At 38.5% G+C, this 25994-nt stretch overlaps 1 protein-coding gene across 4 annotated transcripts; it reads right to left on the bottom strand.

Moving 5' to 3' along the window:
* Positions 1-25708, bottom strand: SLC17A5 (solute carrier family 17 member 5). 4 transcript variants are annotated; one of them, XM_090136140.1, is made up of 12 exons: positions 25264-25480; positions 24332-24352; positions 21571-21767; positions 19967-20200; positions 19381-19468; positions 16622-16708; positions 15296-15414; positions 14301-14459; positions 12564-12696; positions 9036-9183; positions 3568-3658; positions 3-2315 (listed from the first exon to the last, which is right to left on the bottom strand). In XM_090136140.1, exons 3-12 carry the CDS (start codon positions 21661-21663, stop codon positions 2178-2180), a joined length of 1290 nt encoding a protein of 429 aa, XP_089992266.1. In that variant the 5' UTR covers positions 21664-21767; positions 24332-24352; positions 25264-25480; the 3' UTR covers positions 3-2177. The 4 variants fall into 4 exon arrangements, with proteins under 4 accessions (XP_031466706.1, XP_031466705.1, XP_089992266.1 ...); XM_031610845.2 differs by having other exon boundaries at positions 2-2315; positions 24332-25481; XM_031610844.2 differs by lacking the exons at positions 24332-24352; positions 25264-25480 and adding an exon at positions 25575-25708 and having other exon boundaries at positions 4-2315.
* Between the last annotated feature and the right edge of the window lie 286 nt (positions 25709-25994).

Below are 25994 nucleotides of genomic sequence, written 5' to 3'. Positions count from 1 at the left end.
AAATCAGTCACCACAAGAAACTGACCATTTTTAGTCAAGATCCCTTGTCAATGAGAACAGAGGCACTCAGAAATCATTAGCACTTTTCTGATCAGAGATGAAACTGAATGAGAGGACTGTGACAACAGGATCTTGACAATGTGATAGAAACACCAATAGCAGCTCTGTGCAGAAGAAGTTGGGGATACTAATGGATGAAAAGCTCAACACAAGCCAGAAGTATGTGCATGCAACTTAGAAAGCCAAACTGAAAGTATTAACTGAAAATATTACGACACCATAAATTAACTCATACCTCATTTAGCTTTTTCAGTAACTTTGACTTTAATAAGTAAATTAAATGATTAAAAAACTCAAACTTAAAAAGCATAAACTTCTGCGGACACAAAGCAAAGTTACTATTTTTAATATATTATCAGAAAGATGATAGTACTCACTTGTAAAGCTGGACAAGAAATTCCTGAAGCAGGTGATTTCCCAGGGAAATATTAATCATCTCTTAATCCAGTTACCAATCTTGTTCAGAGTACTTTGAGGATGGAGTTCTAACTTCAGGGAGATGGTTATTTTCAATGGATGCACATGTAAATATTTGTTCCACTTACTGTGGAATTGCTGAAGATTCAACATAGCTTTAACATATTCCCACTGAACAACCACTAATTTCATCTGAAGCTCACATTGTTTATTGTGGAAATGCCGCGGACAAACAGATTTTAACATAGTTTCACCATCAGAGAACACGACACTTCAAGTAAGGTCAAAACAAAATGGCTCTTAAAGCTAAAAAGAAGAGGCAGATGCCATTTCCTAGAAATGAAGGAAGGTAGGCTCCACTGGAGCAGTGTTAGTACTGGGCTTTTCTTTTGCACTGGTGGTAAACGAAAAGCCCAGAGCCCAGTGTTTTTTTTTCTTTTTTACCTAGTTGCTCCAATCCAGGAATCTTTGGCACAGGAATTTTCCTTTGCTTTGTGACTACAAGATTATTCAGCCATTTGTTCTTATCTAGGCCACTGTTTTAACAGACTTCATTTAATCCTAGTGTGGCATTTAATTGTACGTTGTGCAAAGAATGCTCTTGAGTGTCAAATTCTATGCTGACGGGAGACTAATAGCATCAGGATATTGCACTAATTCTTTCTATTCTACTTTTACCCGACAAAGCTATTGCAGAAGTGAACTGATTTTCCTTATTTATTCCCTACAATAGCCTTATTTGATTGCATTTACACTGTGAAGCTGACAAATACATATAGATATATATACGTGAAAGAAGAAATAATTCCACTGCATTGATTTTAACTGACAAAAAAGTGAACTGCCAAATTGAAAGTTATCATCATGTAAACATGTCGATATTCTATTTCTAGTTCACTCTTGTGGTTTAAATCTAGGCAGTGTACAGAGTTGCACTGCTGCTTCTTTGCACATTTTTGAATAAAAATAAGGCCTATTTAAAAACACCTGCACCACAGAGAACAGTAACACATGGCTTATTCTGTCAGTCACAATCGTATGTTTCACTTCCTCACTGCTCTGTATTAATTGTGAAGCTGTAGTCCTGAAACAGGGAATGTTTCCATTTGAAAACTTGTGCGTAAAATAGAGTAACAATCAAGTGTGCATTTCTTAGACATCAATTAGAACACTAACAAAATAAAAGTTTACAAAAGATTGTAGAGATTGTAGAAGACTAGAAATCTTTTAGCGTTTTAAAAAGCAAAAACCTATTAATATCATCACAGAAATCAAGATGTTGCTTTTTGTGTACAATTATTTGCATGTCACTCCTCCTCACAGTGCTACATAATCACCTTGGTTTTTTCCTCTTATTTCGGTATCAGCAAATATTTGCCTAAACATTAATTCAGAAGACATTAATTAAGAACTGGAAGGAAATGGATCTTAGTACACTGATTTGAAATGCTGTCTCTGATCATACATTTGATATCAAGTTCTAGCATGAAACTAAATTCAATTTAATCTAAGTAGTCTCTTGTCTGGAAATAGCACACACATACATTGTCAAATGATTTTCAGTACAAAAGATACACAGATAAAATAGTTTAACTTAAAAGCTCTGAAGATTCCTAGGCATCAATTGGGAAGGCACTTTTCTGGTCACGTAGTTCTAGCACATTGGGATTCAGCACAGCTTTGGTATTTCAATGCCTCCTTCAGTTTCTATGGAAGTGATAACCACTGACTGCCCAGTCCTGAACTTCTCCACTTGCAAATAATGCAAAGAAAATTGCTCCAAATAGATTAATGGAAGCAGCAATATAGAAAACTGTCTGCCATTCTCCCACAGTATTCTGTCAAAGAGAGGAATTAAAAAAAACAGAAAAAGATACAGTTAATTTGCAGCTCCACACTCAAGAAAAAAATGTACTTTTTAAAAAGAGATGCTATATGCCTACTTAAACATAAATGCTATTGCTATGAAGTCACATTGCATAAGACATTATAAACAAATTATCATTTTAGTCTACTTCAGTTTAACAGTACATCTCACAAAGTCAATATACTTCTGATAGGGCTGTCTGTCTGGATCAGATGATCACTGAGATGCACAGCCTTCATATCTAAATTCGCAGTTTCATGAAGACTTTGCAAACTCAGAGAACATTACTGTAACAAGAAACATGCCCTTGCTTTCTGGTCAGACGACCCAAGAGATGAAGTAAGCAAAGCAGTAACTTATTCTTAATGAGTACAATGTCTCTGTTCCAGAATGGTAAGTTTTTTTTTTTAGCCATGTGTGAATTTTACTCAAACCAGACAGTGAAGAGCTGTGTTTGTAGTAACAAAGAAGCTACATATACAGATGTGTTAGGAAGTTTGTTTGTTTTCAATTTTTATTGTGTTTTTAAATAACAAATGTATATTCTACCAAAACCATAAATGATCTTACTACAAAAAACAGAGTAATATCAGAGCAGTGCATTAGGATGAGAGGAAAAGCAAACAAAAAACCTCAACACAAATAATGCCAGCACTTGTCATGAATTTGGAAGAAGCTAATTTGTTCGGATTCACACGCTAACTAATATTTTCATATTATTTTTAAGGAAATGACTGACTACCAACTCCAAAAGTTTATCGGTATCAATAAACTTACTTTTCACTTTTTCTTAAAACATTTTAGAAAAAATTATATAGTTTATTTAGAAAAGTATTCAAATAACTTTTCGATCATACTTTCTGCTTTATATCACCCTTTGTCTGACTAAACAATCTTGGAGGTCAGATTGAATGCTGTTTAATTTAGAAGCAAGATAGCATAGCATAGAGCATCCTAATCACACAATGTACATACACAGGGGTGCATTATGAAAACTACACATTTGAATCTAGTTTATGGCTCATCTGACAAGTGCTGACTTTACAAGTCCCAACCTCATGTGAGAGAACAATTCTGGAAAACAAGTAAGAGCTTGTCTTATTTTGCATGTATATGTTAAATATAACTTAATGGCTGCAGACTTGAGAGAAGAGAATTGCCATTCAGTGAAAATAAAAATAATGTCATAAAGAAAAAAAAACCCAAACAGTAAATTGACTTACATTATGAGTGAGGTTCTTAGCAATAACTGGTCCCACCATTCCTGGGATAGTAGCAAAAGAATTTGTGATCCCAAGAAGAATTCCAGCATATCTGTAAGAGAAATTGACAACACTGCTTATGAACTTTTCTTGCTGATCAGTCACAGAAATAATTTTGCCTAATTGGATCACACAGGTTTCACCCTGATCACACATGCAAGTTAAAACACAAGTGGGAATAAGTTGCTTCTGTTCTAGTAACGTCTCTGACAATTCATGACATATGTCTTCATTTTCCAGGGGCCAGTTAGGGAATTTACTTGAATTACTCACACTCTGCTTAGAATCCATAATCCAAAAACCACAACCCCCTTGCTAAGCCACAAACAAACTGTCTGGAATGGATCCACCAGAAAAGTTAAAAAAGAAACACTGCATGCCTTGAAGTGGAAAAACAACAAAGAATATGACAGAGCACTATTTGGCAACAGTGAGAGATGCTTCAGGTAACACTGCCAAAAAGGCAATTATCCCTAATCTGGATGGATATCCCCACTACACTACAGAGTGCTGTTCCGAAGGCAAGAGTTCACAGAGCTCTCCACCAGTCCTTCCCTTCAGCTTTCCATGGGTCAAGGCCAATGGGAAACATGTCTGACTCAACCTGTTCTACTTGTTGCCATTCTTGCAGCTCCATTCTGAGGCTCCCTCCTCTATGAACATTCTGCTTTAGCACACACATGCATGCACATGCACCCGCGGCCATATAAACTTGCTGGGAAAAAAAATGGTAACTTGCTTAACATTTAAGTCTCAGCACCTCATCTCTGTGCAATTAAACATAGAATAGGAATGTTGCAATACCAAAAAGTCATGTTTGAAACAGCAGCACAAGCATAGACTTGTCACAGTCTCAAGAGAAAAAAGAGCTAGACATTTTACATCTGAACTCAACCTTCCAGCCACCAGAGAGCAGATTTCTGTAATTCAAGATCTTCAAGGTAGGTTTGTTATTTGAACAATCACATAAAATACTATTATCAGTTGTACTTTACTACAGGAAAACCTCAACAGATTCAAAAGGCGGGCCCAGGTGAATCTAATGAGGTTCAACACAGCAAAGTGCAAAGTTTGCACATGGGCCGGAGGAATCCTAGGCATATATACAGACTGAGTGGAGCAATCCTTGAGAGTAGCCCTGCAGAGAAGGACCTGGGTGTCCTGGTGAATGAAAAACTTAACACAAGCCAGCAGTGCACTTGGAGCTTGGAAAGCAAATGGTATCCTGGGGTCCATCAGAAGAGAGGTGGCCAGCAGGGACAGGGAGGTGATTGTCCCCCTCTACTCTGCTCTTGTGAGGCCCCATCTGGAACACTGCATCCAGTTCTGGAGCAAAAAAGACAGAGAGATGTTGGAGAGGGTCCATAGGAGGGCTACAAAGATGATCAGGGGACTGGAGCACCTCTGCTACGAAGACAGGCTGAGGAAACTGGGCTTGTTCAGCCTAGAGAAGAGAAGGCTGAAGAGTGACCTCATCGCACCCTTTCAGTACCTAAAGGGAGTCCATAAACAGGAGGGGAGTCAACTCTTTACAAAGCTAGATAACAGCGGGACAAGGGGAAATGAGGGAGGGAGGGAAGATTTAGGTTGGATGTCAGGGAAAAGTTCTTTACAGAGAGAGTGGTAAGGTGCTGGAACAGGCTGCCCAGAGAAGTTGTGAATGGAGGTGCTCCTGGAGGTGTTCCTGGGGGTGCTCAAGGCCAGACTGGATGGGACCCTGGGCAGCCTGGTTTAATATTAAATGTGGAGGTTGGTGGCTCTGCATATGGTAGGGGGGTTGGAGATTCATGATCCTTGAAGTCCCTTCTAACCCAAGTCATTCTAGCTTTCTATGAAAACGGAACTCTCTCTCAGTTACTGCTTTCAGAGTGCAATAGTGTCCTCTTTGTTTTAACAATGACAACACAACAGAAATACGAAATTGCAACTCTAAAGAGAGACATAGCTTTGACATTTTCTGGAGTAGGGAAATTCAAATACACATGGTTAAGAGGTTGTGGCATGTATCCAGCCCAATAACATTATGAAAACATGTGTTTTTCCTGACAAGAGTCAATTATCAAGCCTATTAGTTGACTTGCGTTGAAAGCCTGCCATACTCCAAACTGATACATACTGCTACATATTTTAAATTGAGCTCCACTCCTGTAATTATATTGTTATTATTTTATTAAACAAATGAGCATGTAACATGTTTCTCTCTGAAAGTGCTTAATATGCTTTCACAAACCTGAATGTGAAAACGTGAAAAGCTTCCTTTTAAAGCCTTTAAACAGAACCAAACATATTGTCTTTATCATCTTTAAGCACTACAGCACTGCTGATACAATTTTTCAAAACTAACCACAGTTTAATAGTTTCTCTGGTCTTAATAGACATTTAACAATTAACTGCTGGCTAAATGCCTCTGTTTTTGCCCGCTGTTTCTGACAGGTTGCATTCTGATAGCACTTTGTGTTTAACACAGATAACAGCCATGCCACTCTGTCAGCACAGTGAAGACTCCAATATGAAACAGGAAAGAAAAAAGTGACACATCTGTAGAGCAAGACTAATAGTAAGCTCTTGGTTGAAATCTTATGGCATAGTAGTCTAAGCGAATTCAAAATTGACTTGCAGAGTAGTCTAGATATTCAGAGAGCTAGAATAGGAAATCTCAGTAGAACTATCTTACCCCTCTGCTCCACACTCAACAATTCAGTCTACTTATGGCCTCATAAATGTGTGTTAGAAAAAATATTTGCTCTGTGTTTTTGGTTTTTTTTCTCCAGCATCAGTATTTTCATTCATTATTTTTTTCCTGAGAATATAATCATTATTTCTTCAGTATAACACAAATTTTAGTACCAAGAAAGGACCCTTTGCTATCCTAATCAGCTTACCTTAAAAAAAAAAATGCAAACAGGAATCAAAGTGCATTTTGAAATTGCTTTGAATCACTTCTAGTTATTCTAATATGTTTTAAAAGAAAAAAGTATCAAGTTCTGGGTAAACTCTTAACAGAGGTTTCTTTTACACGTTCATGTACATCCTGTTCTGAGATGTATATCCTGTTCTGAGACACCTATGTCACTTTTTTCACCTCAGTTGAAAATGCCTGCCATGGCCATTTCATCCAAGAAAGCTCAGACATTTGCAGAAAGTTAAGTAGGGGGGAAAAAAGCTTTTTTAAAATTATTATTATTTCATCTTAGACTTTCCGGTATTTCTGTATTTGAAGACTTTTTTTTCCTATGACTTTTATTACAAGAACATGTCCTTTCCCTTCTGTCTTCATTGGGCTTATTTGCCCCAAAAGAAAGCATACATGTGCTTAATACAGAATTACTGATTTCAATAAAACAGCATCTACACTGGCCACATTCCTGCCCAGTAAAGCTTTCCTCTCTTAATTTCTGCATCTGATTCAATTGTCGCAAGCAGAATTTTAACCAATCCAAGGTCTTTTGAGTAGCACTTTTCACAAGATCAGTTTATTTCCACAACACTCTTGAGAGACAGTGATCACAGTGTGATACACATCCTATAAACTAGGAATGAAAACATAGGCCAACAACATATGCACCTACTCAGTGACTGATTTGAGGTCCTCAGGATTTCATCTGGAGAATATTTAACAACACTGTTCTTACATTCAGAGTACAGCTCTTACTGACTTTGGTCAACACTCAGTATTTTCATTTTTGCAAACTAGACTTGAGAGCTTGAAGAGACATACCCAGAAAAGAAGAGATAAATCAGGCAGTTAGTGTCCGGAATTAGCTTTTCAATAGATATTTTTAAAGTTCAGACTCAAGTTGCAGCAGATTCCCTTTACGTATTACGGTGGTCTGAAACACCTTCAAGAAGAGCCCATCCCTCTTTATGACTGAAGAACCCTTAAAAGAGCAACTTCCTGAAGTTATAGGGTTTAAACAGACTGTCATGGAAGAGTTTGACCAACTGACTTACTACATGCAAACTCCATGACAGAGCAATGAAAGGAATTAATTCCTGGTAACATTCAGCTACCTTAAATGTGCCCCTTCTTTTCTTCTGTAATGCCCAGTCTCAGCCATTACATGCTAGAAAAGGTAGAGGGCTTAGGAATAGATGCCAGTTTTCCTCTGTAAACACAAAGATATTCACAATGCACAGACACAAGGAGACAAATCAAAGCTGCACAGACATCCAAGTTCTGCCATAAAATAACTCACAAAAATAATGTTGGTTTTTTTTTTTTTTTTTTTTTTTTTTTGCCTTTAATGCTTATATTCTGTGGTTTTAAACACAAACAAAATCCTAGCCAGTGCTTTACATTTTTAGCAAAGTTAAACTTGCAACAGATGTTACATTATGGGCCCATAAAATGCCAGGCACGATGATTTAACTAGATCTTCTGTATTCATAATTCTATTTTATATGAAACAAAGCATCACAGATGCTGCTCTTTATACTTTCCTGTTCAATTCATTGTCAACACCGTTTTACAGCTAGATACTGGTGTCTTCCTTCTTGCTTGCTACCTCATCTAATCTGCCAAGTTTAATTTCACTCCCACTGTTTCATATACTTCTCTTCAGTCAAATCTTGTCCATCCCTGTAGCCCCTAATGACCATCTTTTTAATTGCCAAAGCCTAGATGCCATTTTCACCTTGGAATTGAGGTCTCCTATAAGTGGCCCAGTTCTTAAGGATTTTTTCTAGTTAAAATCTCTACAATTTTTTTCCTCTTTGCTCAGAGATAAACTATTTTCACTCATTAGTATCTCACACATTAGTATAAAAACCCTCTTCATTGGTCATGAAGTCATAAGTAATCTGATCCTGCTCAGACACAAGTAGTATTGCAAACAGGTAAATTAACAACAGAGCAAAGTACGGGACTTTTACCACTTAGAAGTCCAAAAGAATATACACGTATCTGTGCTTTTGAGGAAATCGATGGATCAGTCAGTTTCTGAATTTGTAATGCAAGAGAAGATTCAAACTGAAGTTAAACTTTTCATCGCTTAGGAGTAATAGTACATACAGGATTCATCATCTAGTGATAACAGGTCCAAATATACTTTTAAACACTACTACATCAATTATGATTTTCAAAAAAATTTTGCCTGCATTTTGGAACTTAAAATGGTTTACTCAAATTAAAGTTTGGTAGTTCCGATAGAAAAGTTTCAAAGGGTGAACCATTTAATAGGACAGTGTGTTTGTAACACTGCAATTCAACTAATATCATGAATCAAATAGTGCAAAATCCTAGTAAATATAATTCCAGCAATTATTTATTATTCCAGGATCAAAAACTGAGTTATTCTAAGGTTCACACCACATCTTTTGCCAATGTTTATTTCCCCCCCTTCAAATACAAGCTCCTAGGCACTCCAAGAACACAGAAGAAATGATCATAAATGTATCCAATCAGTAACAAAAGGTTCAGCAATACTTACGAAGGTGCTATGTCCAGATGGTTGATGCTGTAGCCAGACGTACAAAACCCTCCTAGTGTTGTTGATATGGTCACAAAAGCAACAGCCAGCTCATAGTTGCATCCTATGAACCCAGCCGCTACTAAGAACACTGCAGGTCCAATCATTCCTTTAAAACAGAAATTTTACAATTAAAGGACTTTATGCCAGAAAATTAACATGATCTGAGCTATGTGTACATACAATCTCCAACACCACCTAGTGCACAGAATCCAGCACTGCACTATGTGCATTACAGTGACCAGCAAAGAAGAGCAGATCGGTGGCAAACCTCTGGCGGTCTCAGGAAACATTGCACAAACCAGAAAAATCCTATTCTAGCATGAAAGAACAAACTTCATCTGGAAAACCAAAAATCAATGGATAGTGAAAGTAACGTCACAAGCTCATTTTATTTATCATTACATAAACATTAGACTCTGCACTGAGACTGCCAGGTGAACAATGCACAGCGAGGAAGTTACTCCCATTTAAGTCTCTGTTTCAGGAGCCAACAGGGACTTCTGCAAATCATAACAAAGTAGAGCTGGAAGATTTCATATAAATACATACATACATAGCTCTCCCACATACACCTTCTAGAATGAGTGTCATGTTTAATATCTGAATATCTGGTATGTCTACACCAGAGCCTGCTGTACAACTTAGAGAACCAGGCTAACTTTTGAGATTTAGAATCATAGAATGGCCTGGGTTGAAAAGAACTGAAATGACCATCTAGTTTCAACTGCCCTGCTATGTGCAGGGTTGTCAACCACTAGACCAGGCTGTCCAGAGCCACATCCAGCCTGGCCTTGAATGCCTCCAGAGATGGGGCATCCACAGCCTCCTTGGACAACCTGTTCCAGTGCGTCACCACCCTCTGAGTGACAAACTTCCTTCTAATATCTAACCTAAGCCTCCCATCTCAGTTTAAAACTATTCTCCCTTGTCCTATCACTATCAACCCTAGTAAAACAGCTGCTCCCCCTCCTGTTTATACGTTCCCTTCAAGTACTGGAAGGCTACCATGAGGTCTCACCAGAGCCTTCTCTTTTCTAAGACAAACAAGCCCAGTTCCCAGCTTCAGAAACTGGAAACAATTTAGTTGGCATAATAGCCATCATCCTTTCTTCAGTTAATTTTGGCACTCCATTTCCCCATACCACAGCTGGCTAGTTACACAACTTCATCACAAACTCCAAAACCAGTTCCAAATACATGCCAAAAAATGCTGGCTTCATCAACAAAACCCTTAAAAGTCCACTTTTTCCTTGCGCAACAGCATGTTTTCCCCATGGTTGTACAGACATAGGTGTGAAGGCCGGTTGTAAAACCAGATCACCAGAACTGAACAGGCCTATGAAAACAAAAATACTCGAGAGTCTGTTAGACGAGCTGCTTTAAAGCGAGCAACTCAATCAGCAGAATTGAAAAAGCAGAAAATTAAGTGCAGCGATGGAGATATATCAAGTAGGCTGCAACTTGAGTGGATACTGTGCCTGATCTTTCCCCCTTTCCTTCTCTTTTAATCGGCTATCAACCACTCTCTCTAAATACATCCTTTTATTCCTTTTTAGTAAAGGCTTTATCTTTCTGACTTCAGATCTCCTTCCCATCAGTCAAGATCACTTTGGTCTTGGATTCTACTTTGTTTTTTCATCCTGGTAGCACTGTAAATCTGGCAAGCGAATTCCCCATTCAGTTACCTGAGTCTTAAATAAAATAAACACTGAGCAACACAGGCTCATGTTGAATGATATCCTCTAACTGAGAGATGATATGTTTTTAATAATGATATGTTTTGGTCTAAATGAATCTTTTGGCTATCTCTGGTTATTTCTTTCTCCAGTATTTCTACTTCATTACAAAAAAAGGCAGGATTTACTCCTGACAAATTCATGCAATGTTCTCCCCATTCCTCTTTTCCTAAGAGTATCCACACTGACAGTAAGGTTTATGTTTCTCTGATGACTACAATTACTAGAAATGGCTCTTTTTAGTGTTTTTTATTTTGTTTTTGTTTTTTTTTTAAAAGAAAAAGATAGTATTTATGATGCTCTTTGTTCACTCTCACAAGACAACTGTAAAACTTCAGAGACTGCAGGCTACGTTCCCAAGTATTGTAGCATTTCATCATTGTCTTGCCAACTAGAATACATGCCTCAATCTTACAGTCACCTCAGGTTTTGTTATTTATTCTAGTTTAACTCCTTTAATTCTGTCAACAATCTTCTGAAGAATCAGAGAAGGCACTAAATATTCCACCCATCTCTACAAGTCATAATTTCTTAAATGTGAAGTGAAACGCATAACATCTATGATCTAGTAGCAAAGATGGCCATTTTTGATGTAGACTGTCATCTTGTTAAGATTACATTTAACATGAGAAGCTAGGGACAATACAGGTGAACAATCACATTCACATAAAGTCAAAAAGTTGTTCTTATTTGGAAACTAATTACTACTTCAAATCAAGAGACAGTTTACATCAACTTTTGTCTTCTCACATTTGCTTCAGCTGTTATTACCTTTTACTATAATGCTACAGAGCTTAATATATTGCAGTACTTAGGTTACACTTCATGATATTTTTAGAAAATTCACCAAGATGAATTATCTCTTGCCTTCTTAATGACTGATATTAAGTGCACATGAGTTCTACATTACTACTGAGGAGTTCAATACTCTTCAGTAAGAAAAGAATTATATTCCAATTTTTTGGGGGGGAGAGGGAAGAACAGGACAGAATGCATGTAGAATAAAAAGAACACATTGTTCAAAGCTATCAGACCAGCAGCGCCGTTATAACAGCCTGTATTTTCTGTATCTGAACCACTACCGAATTAGGACACGTTGCTGTTTCTACAATGGTACAGTCATGGCTCTGTTCTTAAGTCATGCTCACCACCACCAGTTAAAAAAAAAGAAGTGTAAAATCAATTAGTATTTCTGGATTTCTCATTGTGACTTTCACTAATACCCTCCTCTACACTCTCATTCTGTTTTAGAACCCTTTGTCAGAAAGAGTACCAGTTGGGATTTGATTTACTTGCGTTAATTTTTGAATATGTATGTTGAGTATCTCTATGGTCAGTGGAAAAGTCAGAACAAAAAAAAAACCCTTGGCCTGAGGGCTGGGCAGAGTAGAGGATAACATATGTCCATCAGTTAAAACAGTACTAAACATGACAAGACAAATTACATCCACCAAAGGCAGTCAGAAAAGTGTGAGTGAGACTTAAGACATGAGAATTCAAAGGAATACTATGTACTAGAAAACAAGGTGATGTCAGATTACTAACCAAACAAGTAGAAGCCTAGACACGCTGCAGTTCCTCCTCCAGACCCTATCAAAATTAATACAATTGAAGAGCAGCTCCTTCTCAAGCCATGCACAGCCTTGCCTCATCTCTCAGCAAACTGCCACACTTCTCTCTCTCAAAGCTTTAACTTTTCCCAGACTGGTCCCATGATGTCTTCCTAAATAGAGACAATCCTTGCACTTACCTATTAGGGTAAAACATTTGCGAACACAAACAGTGGAGAAGTTCTGTTTTTCTCGTAAATGATCAGCAATTTGCCCAGACAGAATTATACAAAGCCAGCAGCCAAAATAAGGGAGCGCAGATAAAAAGCCATTCTGTTGAGACAAAAAGAAAAGACAGTTCAAATACTAAAATGACAATTCAACGTGATGAAAAAATCATTTGACTTGGAGCATTAAGAAAGTCTGAGTCACGAGTGTCAAGACCATCCATCTATGCAACTACACTTGGTTTTTCTGTAAGAAAGAAGCCCAAGGATAGAAAAGATAAAGCATTTTAGTTACTGATGTGTAAACTCTTGGTTGTACAACATAATCTGTAACTACCAGTGCAGTCAGCTGAAGAACTCAAAGGTTTAAACCAGGAACTGGGATCAGGTAAAAGGAAACTATGCAAAATATTGTGTGGTCATGAACTTGATCACGCAAGTATTTTGAAAGAGCACCTTCAGATCAGATATGGCACAAGATACTTAAAGTAAGTGAAAGCTGTAACTATTAGTCAGAATTTTGAAAGCAGTTATGGAGTCTGTGATCTTAGATTCAATAGTTTCAGCAGCGTATTATCCCACAGCTATATGCTGACACATCTGATACTGGCTATAATCAGACAAGATACAGAATTAGGACTTTCATTAGATTCAGTTTGAACATTATATGGCCCTATTATTCAGGATCTGCCATTATTTACACTGCTGTCACCTGCTAACTTCCCTTTCTTTAAAGGACAGTTGCTTAGTAGTGACTTCTGCCTGAAACTGCATGTTTTTCTTCTGAAGAAGGAAAAAAAAGTTCTACTGAGCAGCACAGTAGAACTTAACCTAAACTGTGGTTAAAATGAAGTATCTGGATGGACAAGTATATTTGGCAAAGAAAGTAAGAGGTTCCCTAGGCCATTAAATTTGACATGAGACCATAAACATGTTCCACTCTCTCAGCATTCAAATATGCTGCCGGCTGGATTTCAATGCTAAGCTTTCAAGAGTAACAACTAAAATTCTGAAAAGTATGATAGTCTCAGTTACAACAACAAAGAAGCAATTTAATTGAAGCACTGTGCAAAGATACAGCATTGTATCTGCTGCTCACTGAAGAAAGAAAAGAAAGTAGTTATTTGGAATGGGATTCAATCAGACTGAAGTGTTATTTTCTCCAGCCCCTCCTTAAAACATTTACAATGTCACTTACCCAATGATACTCTTAATTTCCAATTAAAAGAAAAATAGTGCTTTTCATGAGTGAGCAAAAAAGTGGATAGATTTCTGAAGGTATAAAATAAGCTGTAAGTTTTGAGGCAATCATGAAAACCATGTAACAGAAATACGGGTCTTTTTTATAGTTACTGTTTTGTAATAGAAATATATATATATATATATATATTTTAAATATACTTATTGTTTCAAATCCATCTTTAAACAGAAAAAATGATCCAAAATGCTATTGCTAAGTTAAATGTTAAATAATTTCTGAAATCCAATGGAAGCTTCAATGCACATAACCTTGTAGATGTAGCTGCTTAATTATGGGGAATTATTTCACCATTTCCAAACTAAAAATTTACATTAAAAGTTTTCTTAAACAGGTTAATATAGAAACTATTAATTATAGTTAATTATTACAACTATATAACTATGTATCGTTACTACAACTATATAAATATAGTTAATTATAGTAACTACTTTCTTAATTATTTATCTCACCTCCTGTGCATCAAACCGCAGGATCTCCTTCATGTATGTGGGTAAGAGTGTGAGAAGTGTATAGAAAGTCCAATTATAGGAGAAATGGGCTACAACAATAGCCCAGAGTGGAAGGGACTCCAGTATAGGTCTCCAGGGAACAGATTTCTGTGTAGAGAGCTAGCAAGCAGGAAATGAGAAAAAAAAAATTAGAACATCAAGATGAACTTTTACTACAGATGCTGTTATCCTACCTCAAATCCACGGTGATCACTCATTCAGAAGGGCACAGTGTGAGTTCATAGCAACAGATGAATTAAACAGTAATGATGAAATTACTGTTACTTTCTCACTAAAGATATACTCATGCATGTTACTGCTCTGTTATTAATTACTGCAGTTTGAACAATCACTTTTACACTTTGTAATGAGAATTTTTTTTTAAGTATACAGATATAATATAATATATGCCTTCCCTTACCGTGATTTGTTGCCTCTTGTTTTTACCATAAATAATCAAATGTTTAAGGTCAGTCCTCATGCATTTGGCTGAATCTTTCCTACTCAGTCCTAAATATTAATTCAGACTATTTCACAGCTTAGAAACATGTATCCTCAGTCAACAGGCTCATAATAGCCTCTCCAAAATGTTTTCCCTGAAAATAATACTCTCTCTCTTTTCTATCATAGAAGACGCATGTTGAAAATGTTGTTTCACAGATTTTTAAGACATCATACAGGTCTATTTTCGTTATTAAAAAAAACTCAAGTTGTCTTTCTTGTCATTAAAATAACATCAGAATAGTAGCTGTGACAAAAAGCATTATTATAAATGCTTTGCTAAACTATCAGTTTTAGTCATTTGCACAATTGCATCATATTTTTCTTTTCTTGACATACTCTGTCTTTATCGCAGATTAGTGATGTTTTTCTAGACATCAAAGCATTATGCTAATAACAATACCTGTAGTTTATGTTATTACTTATGTAGACATGATTACAATAATGTGCTATACCTGGTCTTTTAGAGAAGAAAGAATATATTCCCTTTCAGTACGTGAAATACTCTTGTGAGTTTCTGGTTTATCACTAACCAGCCACATCCAGAAGAAGAACCACAATACACCAAGGGCACCTGTTATTGGAAAAAGATGGATGAAGAGGTATAAATAAAAACAGAATCAATTCTATTGAGTGAATAATATTCTCAGATAATTGAGAAAAAATAATATCCATTAAAATTATATTAAAGTATTTGGAAAAACTTTCTCTCTACTTACTCCCCCAAGTGGCTTAACAATACAGTAAGTAGTAAAGGATGACTTTAGGAAAGTGATGTTTGTACTTTTTTTGTTTTGTTTTGTCCTCCCCTCTAGGAAGTGCCTTGTAGAGCAAGGAAAATGCATACACATACATATTGTATTTTTATTTGTCACATAGAACAGCCATGAAGAATACAGCTCACACAGAGGAATTTAATCTCAAAAAACCCTTAGCATGCATACGTACAGAGTATCACTATAATATATAGCTTCACTGATGTACCAGCATTTATTTTCCTTTTTAAGCAAAGCTTCCAGAACTATCATTTGAAAAAGTTAACTTTTCAATAACTGTATGACTGTATTTTTACTTAACAACCAGTGTAACTTTTTTCATTTTGCCTAGTTCTGTTTTCTAATTACACAAAAATCAAGAGCATGTCTTGATGAACAAAGTATAAGCTTTCTGTTTTATTCTGATTCTTTTCGCTATGGAGAACATGAAACAGCTTAGAAATGTAAACAGGCCAATAAAAAGCATCAGTTTGATCTATAACATCTTATCAGAAAATTTATTATGTTTGAGCTCCTTCTAGAACACAGCTCACAGTAAACATGCTATGCTTTGCATTTTGGACATTCTTTCAGAGTTCCTGTGACTGCTAGAGAGATATTACACACAGTCTCCATTTAAAGCAGCAGTAACTTTTCACATGTTATTTCATGCAGAGTAGAAATTCACTCCTGGGATTAACATTATTAACTCAATTTCACACTTCAAGTAAGAAATTCCAGCCTGTTATTTCTGCGTGGAGGGAATGCTGAAAACATTTGTCTTGTACCAGCTTCTGTCCAACTCGAAGACATCTTTGCTGATTGGAAGCAAAGCTTACATATCCATGCAAAGGAATTCACTTGCATTAAATATCTCTACCTCCCAAAGAGAAAAAGAAATGACAGCCCAACATGTCAAACATATTTTTAAGAACTTAAAATAAGTTTCATACAAGAGGTAATAAACAATATACCATGGCTTTCAAAAAGAATATGGATCATATCTTTAATAATAAAAACTCTTACCAAATATGTAAAACACATAAACCCAGTTCATATAGTAGCAAATTAAACCAGACAGTGGCAGAGAGACAACAGTTCCCAGCTGTGCACCTAGCAGAGGAAAGCAAACCAAAGTATAAAAACAATCATTAGTTCATCATTAGACTCTTTAAATTAAGTGTTGTTTTCACTTATATTTTCCTGCAAAAAATCATGCAAGTAAGATTTGCCACTACCACCAGAAGACTGCCAGAAAAATGGCACAACAAACTGCTTTGCCAAATCCAAAGAAATGGAGGTCGCAAACATCCAAAATAATAAGCAAAGAGCAATGAAAAAAAACATTTCTGATATGTTCACCTCCAAACAAGTGGTGGCTACAATATATTCAAAATGATACAACTCAGTCAACAGACACTGCTAAGGAAACTGACCACAGTACAATTGCAGACCTCAGAGGGAAGGAAGGGGAGGAAATAATATTCTGATGTTATGTAATTAATTTGCATTGCTTATAGCTCCTGCTAGCAGTACTGAAACAGGAACACTAGAAACAAGAGCCATAAAGTATCCATATAACCAGCAGGTTCTAACTATACAGTCCCTAAATTTGGGTCCCTACATTTGATCTTCAGGCAAAGAAGGGAAAGTGAGCAGATTCCAGTTCATATATTAGCAGGAAAGAGCAGCTCTTGATTCATAATTGAAGAAGTATTGTAGAAAGGGTAGAGGTGGCACCCATATTGTTTACATGCTTAGGAATACTCAGCTGGGGACAAATATTAAAGCTCATCTCTTCATGTTAATAACACAATTGCTTTTCCAAATCCAATCTCAATTCAGAAGACATTAGATTGTGTTAATATATTTGCTGCCTGGATGCCATTTTTTGGAACAGTTTTTGTCTAAGGTAGAAAAGCTTCAACCACAAAACAACAAAACCAAGTACACTGTTAAATATCCATCAAAATAACAACTACATGCAACTCAGTCATGTGCTCCCTTGGAAAGTCAATACTGTCACGACTTCCTAAGCTGCAGACCACATGACTGCCAACCATGGAAACAGGAGGAAAAGGAAACACTTTGCTAAGATTATGCAAGATGCCTTATCCATCCATGCCTGCTTACTATCAGTTGTTCAAGGCCAAGGTCTCTTCTCACTTACACTTTGGAATGCAGCTTCACAAAGGAACAGTTTAAAAGCCCCTAAAGCTAAAAGCAATGTGTCAATCCCAGCTCCTTGCTCTCCACTTTTGTGTGCTGGCTCTCACATGCAGCACACAATTTTTTTTAAAAGCAGATTTAATTCACTAGTGTGGGAGAAAACACACAAAAAAGAGAAGAAACCATTTGATGCACTAGGTGGATTAAAGTTGCTCATGTGAGGGTCTGATGAGGGCCTGAAATAGCATACAGGAAGGATGAAGCATGTGGCTACAAGGGAAGTGTGAAAATAGGAAGATGAAAGGACTAAGGCTTCATTCCTGCGGGCACAAGTCTGCTACTAGACTCACTAGAAACTGCAGCTGGTGCTTACATGGTATAGCCCTGTCCTCTTGATGAAGCCTAGGTCCAAGAAGCAAGCTGTCACAGAATAAATACTAACAGAAAGTTAAACAAGCCATTAACTGAGTTTAAAGTTTGTCACCCTTAGAGAAGAAACATACTTGGACTGGTAAATTCAGAAAACTATATTTTTCACTCACTCCACACATAGTGGATTGAGTAGTGTGTCAGACCAGTAAAACTTGAAAACAAAAGAAGGCTCAGTGTATGGGCAAAAGCAATTCGCCCATGAAGCTCAGGGAATAATGCAGGGTGTGACTGATTAAAGCCACTGTTAAAAAGAAAAACAACAAAAAAAAAACACCTGAGTATCTCAACACAAAGGGGACTGGAGATAGCCTTTGCTTTGAACAAACAGCCCTGTCATCAGTTGAGTAGATCAGCTGATAGTGTAGATGTTTCTCCCTACCAGCATGTGAATGTCTGTCCCTTTTAGATAGCTACACCAGTACCAGGCTAGTGAATACAAGACACATTTCAGAGTATAAAAAATGAACAATCTTGAAAATAATTTTGAAAAGAGCATCAGGCTTGAGCTGGCTTCAACCCACATACTGCTTCCCAGCAAGTGGAATTGCCCAGCATCACAACCATGAGCATATACAGATAAGGGGAATCACACTGATATTGTGATTGAACTGGGTACTGCAACTTCTATACTTTGCAAAATGTAAATTGTATATGTCTTATCTTCTCAGTATATGCTGTAAATCAAGAGTTCTATGAAACATCAAGTATCTTCAAAGCAGTACATTACATCCTCCACACATGGAATGCCTAAAAGAACATGGTACTGATCTCTGAATCTTCTTCAAGCAGCTTGAAACATTACTGAGAGCTTCCTCGAGTTCTCCCAAAAACACCTTAAAAAAAAAAAAAAGCCATATCCTGTGATGCTGCCCTATTTTGTTTCTACTACTGCATCTCCTTTGTTCACAGTATCTTCTATTAATCACCTTCACAGTAACTCCTTGCACCACTTGATACCGCAGCTTGAAGTTTATACATCATTGCAGATCAATACCTTTTCTCAAGGCTACAAAAGCCATAAAAAGCAATGATAATGAATGCAAAGCAAGATTTAACTCAATGCTATGCTTTCCAGATTAAATCCTGATTAAAACTGATAATATAAATCCCTTTGATTTAAATTAATCCTCTCTGTTACGGCAGTAAAAACGCATAATCTTGTTATTAGCGTGGGAATTTCTCACCTGCATATGAAATACTAAGGAGTTTGCTGCGTTCCAGGGGAGGAGCCCAAGAAGACCACATTGAATGCATTGCTGGGAAGGTAACACCCTAGATAAAAAAAGAATCAATTCTGTTAAAAAGTAGCAGTTTTATAATTTCTTTCAAGTTTTCATGTTTCAAACTGCATTGCATTAAAAAGCAGTAGTAAAATTTGTTAGGCTCTTGTTTAGAATGAAACCACTTGGGGAAAAACAAAAAAAACCAGCATGCAGTGTATGAAAATCAAGAAGCAGAATCAATTTCTTCTGCTTTTGATTCTGTATATACTGGAAAAGCTGCAAGAATACAAAAAATACTCTTTTGAACTGCTGGGTTCTGACTAAATTATGGATAACTCTAGTTTTGTCTTAAGTGTCCTTATAAATAAAAAATAATATACACTTGTTAACTATTCAAAAAAGTAAAATTAAGCTACTCGAAATAAAATACCCACATGCTACTACAGCTACTAACTACAGCATACCAATATTCACAGGGTCTAATTACTATGACCTGTCAATACATTATTCAGATATATGTTCCAGTTACACAGAGAAAAACAGTTACCTCTCCCAGTCCTTCCAAGGCTCTGACAGCAATGAGGTAGCCAACTCCCAGATCTGCAGCTAATGGAGTAAGCAAGGTGAACACGGAGGTACCAAAGATGCCAAACCCCAACAAGAGCTTCCCTCCAATTTTGCTTGCAAGATATCCACCTGGAATCTGAGTAATGATATAGCCATAGAAAAAAGAACCAAGGATCCACCCCTGAGTGTCAGCATCCCAAGAATACTTTTTGCCCTAAAAAGAGAAAAAAAAATCCAAAATACAGTAAGTTCAAAATATTGACCATATTTTACACAAATTCAATCCCTTTTTTAATGCTTCATACCTAAATTGCAAATCTTTCATGGACTCCCCCCCTAGGGAGGCAATCAAAGTTGCACTGAAAGCTAATTCAAGTAGTTTACAATGCACAAACACATCTAGGCCAAGTACAAAAATCATCACAACATTAAATAGAAGTCTTCAGGTGATTATCCCTTTCTGAGCTATAAGCAACTTGGTTAAGTGATACATGTACTGGTTGCAGGGATGTGCCTACACAAGAGTGGATCTCAATTCCATATCACAGTGTGGACATTCTGTCACTCCGAAAAAGCAATTTTCCTGCGGAAAACTTACAGAGAGAAAAGCAAGCAAAGAGATGCAGATGTCTAAATTTAAAATGAAGAAAGAGCAGACAAAGACAGGATAGACAAGGACAGAGATATGGAAGAACAGAATAAGGATGGCAGAGCGAAGGTAAGTCTAGCAGACGAGACAATAAAGGCACAGATAATTGAGATAAGGAAGTTAGAGTCAACAAGAGGACACCAATCATTGCCCAAGGAAGTGATTTTGAAGCTTGGGATCACTTCCAGAAGTCCTCTAAATGAGCAGCATCCATTTCACAGAAGCAATGGGAGGAACCTTCTTCCCATTCAGCACATGGTTATAATTTGTTTGCAATAAATAATAAATACTTCTAAACAAACAAAATGAAGGCAATGAGAGGGCAAGAATGCTCACTAATAAACTTAATTATGATGCGAGATCTATGCAAATCCAAATCAACAGAACCTTTTTTCTTTTTTTAATGTAACTTCATAGCTAAGAAATGTGATTTTAAGGATTACTGCGTGGGAAGTCAATAGATAAAGGATATAAAGACAAGAATCACAATCTGGGATGGGGATCAAAAAAGTGGGGGAAAAAATACTGCACATTAATTTGTAATAAAATTTCAAGCCATCAAGGCACGTGTGGAAAACAGTTAAATACAGAGAGTGATGTGAGCTCTGACGCACATGTAACACTAATGGTTGATCGCTGGCATATAAAAGTGCGTCATAATTCATCTATAAGGTCAGATCAGCCAATTTGTAAAGAAGGGAGAAGAAAGGATATGCATTAAAAAACAACATGCCTGACCACGAGCACAGCACTTCTAAATCAGCTGGTTATTTAAAGACATTATGTTACAGAATTGCTTTATAAGAACCACTGTAAGGGCCATCTGGTACAGATCAGCCAGTTCTCCTGACATTTAAGTATGAGTCACCTGTTGCATACTTTATTAAAAACAACTTTATGTGCTACGTTTCAGAACAATATGCTTGAGACCTCACCGTTGTGTTGCGAGGAACATTTATGGTGGAGGAATGCTCTGGACACACATTGGAAGTTGTATTCTTTGCTAAGCTCGTGTTAGGTTCCACCATGTCCACCAGAGCAACGCTTAGGTTCACACGTAATGCATACAGAAGGAAGAACCCAAAAAAGGCCAGCAGTGCCAGATTGTAGCGAGCTGAGCAGCATGCAGGGACTGAAATGAGAATAAATAAGAAGGTTTTGTTTTAACACAACCTAACAAACAAGCAAAAAGCAAAATAAGTGAGAATTTTTTTTTTTTATACTAATAATCTCAGAAATTTTTGGATTAGAAAAAATAAGTCAAGAGAAGTTGACTGTTCCAGTCTCAAGGGGCATATCAACAGGGACAGAGGATCGGCGTAGAAAAATAACGTCCATTTTTCTGTTGGAGTGCAAAACAAAAGTAATTCTGGTTTAGGCTACTGGTGGCTACGTACAGAGGTGTAGGGGCTGCAGTGGAAGTGCTGGTTTAGAAACGTGGTTTTGAAAGCTTTCTTGAAAATACAGTAATAATTACTGAAATTGGAATTTCATTTAACAATTAAAAAACAAGAGACCAGCAAACAAACAAAAGCAACAGCAAAGAAAAAAAAAAAGAAAAAAAAAAAGGAAGAAAAAGAGACTGGTGAGAAGCTTGTTATGTAACTGAAAAAAAAAATCATAGAATCATGAAGGTTGGAAAAAAATTACTACGATTATCTAGCCCAATTGTCAACCCATCCCCACCATGCCCACTGAACCATGTTCTTCAGTGCCATATCTACACGTTCCTTGAACATCTCTGGGGATGGTGACTTCACCACCTCCTTGGGCAGCTTATGCCAATGCCTCACTCATTGTTTCCGAGAAGAAATTTATTTACTATTCAACCTGAAACTCTCCTGGTGCAACTTAAGTCCATTATCTCTCATCCTATTGAAAATGGTTCATGATGGACAGAAACTCTTATGGTAGCATTAAAGAACACCCAATGAGATTCCAGATAGTTTTCTAGGACTAGGTTTCCTTCTATAAATTTGTTTATAAAGCAATATGCATTTGCTAGCAACTGCCTAAGTGAGAAGACTTGCAGGAATTCTAAAAGCAAACACTGCCAACGCACTGCAGAACAGCAGCAGTTCCCAGATGCCCACTCTTGCCCCTCTTCAACAGTTGAAGGTGTCAAAGGAAAATAGATTTTAGATTTAGCATTAAACTTGTACTGTGGCATTAAGATGACTATCAGCCATTTATAATCATCTTTCAGACTTTGCACTGTCACAGGTATCGATTTCCTCTAATGGTAGACCTGCAGCATTTGGCAGAGATTACCCACCCATGCCAGGAAGTTTGAAGCAGAGTCAAGCTCCATCTTGGCCAGAACATCACTGTTGGCCATAGGAAGGCTGCATACAAGCACACTTGGTGGTTCTGCAGATACTCTGTAAACAGGGGATGGTTGAACCTACCCACTGAGTTGTTAAGAAAAGCCATAGATTTACAAATAGTTACAGAGTAGAGCCTCCTCTTGTGAGGAAACTATGGTGGAAACGGAAAAATTTATAACGTAAGAATACAAAACTCAGGAAAGACTGGTAATCAGCACTTATAGATACTGCAACAATTCATAGCAACTGTTTCTTTAGCTATTTAGCACTGAAATTCGGAATAGAACAAGTAGATCTACGAACAATAGGTCTGACTAGAGCCCGATCTGCAGCTGCAGCATGTCTCTTGACTACATTTTCTGATTTGCAATAAGAAGCAAAATAGCATTACCCCAGAAACAATGAACCCTTGGTTGTAGGGGTACCAACAGAACCTTCCTACAAAACTGTAGTTTTCATGAAAGTTGTAGAACATTTTCATTTTTGAGGTCTCTCTCCTTAACTAACTTCATCTGAAGTTCACTATTGTTAATGCAAGTTGTTGAAAGGACAGCAAGGCAGTATTTGTTCTTTCTTTAGTAAATGAGTAACATGATAGGCTGCTAAGCAAATACATAAAGCATCTTCCAGACCAACAGTAATGACAGGAGCAGCATTTGAAAAATAGGCTTATCTCACTTTTAAATGATATAAGTGACAGCAGTCAATAATTTATTGCTTGCTTTACAAAAAAAACAGGCACCAAGAGCAGGAAGTGCTTACTGTACAAAAACAAGTTGAGCCCTTCATTGTTTTTTAAAATGCAATTTCCTTTAAATAGAAAATGTATAGTCTTCAAATTAGTAAGAATGAACATAATCACAAGAAAAGTTATTTAATCTTCCTTCCCATTGCTGTACATGCATTAGCTGGAGTTACACAATAACAGAAGATTTAATACTGTACTATGCTGTAACCTTCCTCAGATACACAGGTTAACTGGAACATCCATTATTCTACTTCTGGACATCTCTTACTGGAATACATGCCAGAGAGCAAGCTTCACAACATAAATATGTAACAACTTTAAGCCATTAATGTCTTTTTTTTTTTTTTTTAATCCTGCTGTAAATAACTTATCAGAGAAGTCTAATGAACACACAGACTTATAAGGTTGAAACAAAAGTCTGTTAAATTATTGCTTCCCTATCTTCCCACTGATTATATCTGTAATACTTGAGAATATGAGGTCACATTAAGGGAACAGAAGATTCAAGAAGATTCTAGATGTGTTTCCCAAGGTTACGCACCTCCTCAGAACATCACCATAATTACTGGCAAAGGGATACTGCCATCATCCCCCACAACTTCATGATGTTGAAGATCTTACCTTGACTGGCAGCCTCGGGTCCTACATCGAGGGATAACGCTGATTGCAGGGGCATGTTTTATAGCACTAAAGCTGTAACTGAACAAGAGTCTTAAACTGCAGAATTAGGTCTACGCTGAAGGTTGCATGGCAGTTATAGGAAGTTGCTTTCCTACTGCATTTTCCTTTTGGGTGAGGTGCATCACGATGGATTGTGCAAGCCCAAGAATGTATTGCTTTGGTAAACGACCTGAACTCTTAATTCCCCGCTGGCGCTTTTCAGTTGTTTTGCTGTACTACATATCTCAGAAGCACGAACATTGAAGGAACTCAAAGTCTCACAGCTGTCCGTACAGACTGTCCTGGGAGAGCCCACAGAACACCCTGATCTGCCTCAGCCCGGCTGGGCCCTGACCTTTAATGATCCGCTTCTCACTTTCATAGAATTGTTTGAGTTGGAAAGGACCCTTAGAGGTCATCTAGGCCAGCTCCCCTGCAGAGAACAGGGACAGCACAGCTAGATCAGGTTGCTCAGAGCCCTGTCCAGCCTGACCTTGAACATCTCCAAGGACGGGCGTCCACCACATCTCCAGCCAACGTATTCCAATGCTTCACTATCCTTGTTGTAAAAAACCCCTTCCTTATATCCAACCTAAATCTCCCCTCTCTTAGTCTGAAATCATTTCCCTTTGTCCATACACAGATGGAGAGCATGCCCCATTCTTTCTTATAGCCCGCCTTTAGATCCTGAAAAACTGCTCTCAGGTCTCCCTGGAGCCTTCCCTCCTCCAGGCTGACCAGCCCCAGCTCTCAGCCCGCCCTCTCAGGGGAGGCATTTCACCCCCTGGATCAGTCGCACATCTTATCCTTACGCCGTCCCCCTCACGCCCTCCTCTGCTCCCCGCCGCCAGCTCCCCGCCTTAGTCACGCTCGGTCTCGAAGGTCTGCCGCACCCTCAGCAGATCCCGGCGGCGAGGCCAACGCTCAGGCGGGCAGTACGGCCGAGCAGGCACCGGCCCGAGGCTCGAGTATCTACGTGCAAAAGAAACCGCAGGGATACATCTCCCTGTCACCGCGCTGAGAACGAGCCGCCTGTCCCTGCGAGGACGGCGGTACGGGCCCGGCCCGAGCGAGGCGAGCCCTGGGGCCGCCATGGCAACGCGACGCCCGGGAGGCGCGCCCCCTGCCGGCCCTGCGGCGGGGCACGGCTGCCCGCAGTGCTGCCCGCAGTGCTGCCCGCGGTGCCGCCGCCCGCGTATCTCACCCGCGCCGAGCTGGGACTCCTTCAGCAGCGGGGTGCGGTCTTCTCTTTCCTCGGGCTCCATCTCGCCGCTGCCGCCCGCTCCGCGCAGCGCGCCCAGCGCCAGCTCGCCGGCCGCCACCGCAGAGAGGCCGGAACGCGGCTGGCAGCGCCGCAGCCCACCGGCACTGCCCCGCCGTGCCGCGCCGCGCTCTGACCCGCTGGAGCCGGGCAGCGGCCGCCGCAGCCCGGTGATCACGTGACGGGCGCTGACGGGCGGAAGCGGCCTCAGCCGCAGCTTGGCGCCGCTCCCGGCCCGTCTTCTGCCGCCATGTTTGGTAAGGGCAGCGCTAGGCGGGCGGGGCGGGCAGGAGGAAGAAGCTGAGTGGGGGGGGGTTCAGTGCAGCCTTGTGGTGTCGTTTGTCGTTTATGGGGAAAGTTACT

This window comes from Phasianus colchicus, chromosome 2 (genome assembly GCF_987193195.1).
Source record: "Phasianus colchicus chromosome 2, bPhaCol1.hap1.1, whole genome shotgun sequence".
In the NCBI taxonomy this organism is placed as follows: Eukaryota; Metazoa; Chordata; class Aves; order Galliformes; family Phasianidae; genus Phasianus; species Phasianus colchicus.
This window is presented reverse-complemented; position numbering and strand designations above follow the sequence as displayed.

Coding starts and splice junctions, on each gene's coding strand:
- SLC17A5 (XM_031610844.2), bottom strand. CDS start 25,635: ATGGAGCCCGAGGAAAGAGAAGACCGCACCCCGCTGCTGAAGGAGTCC. Junction 21,768..25,574: donor GGAGTCCCAGCTCGGCGCGG/GTGAGATACGCG, acceptor TTCTCATTTCAG/TCCCTGCATGCTGCTCAGCT. Junction 3,659..9,035: donor CATCTGGACATAGCACCTTC/GTAAGTATTGCT, acceptor TTTCTCTTACAG/ATATGCTGGAATTCTTCTTG.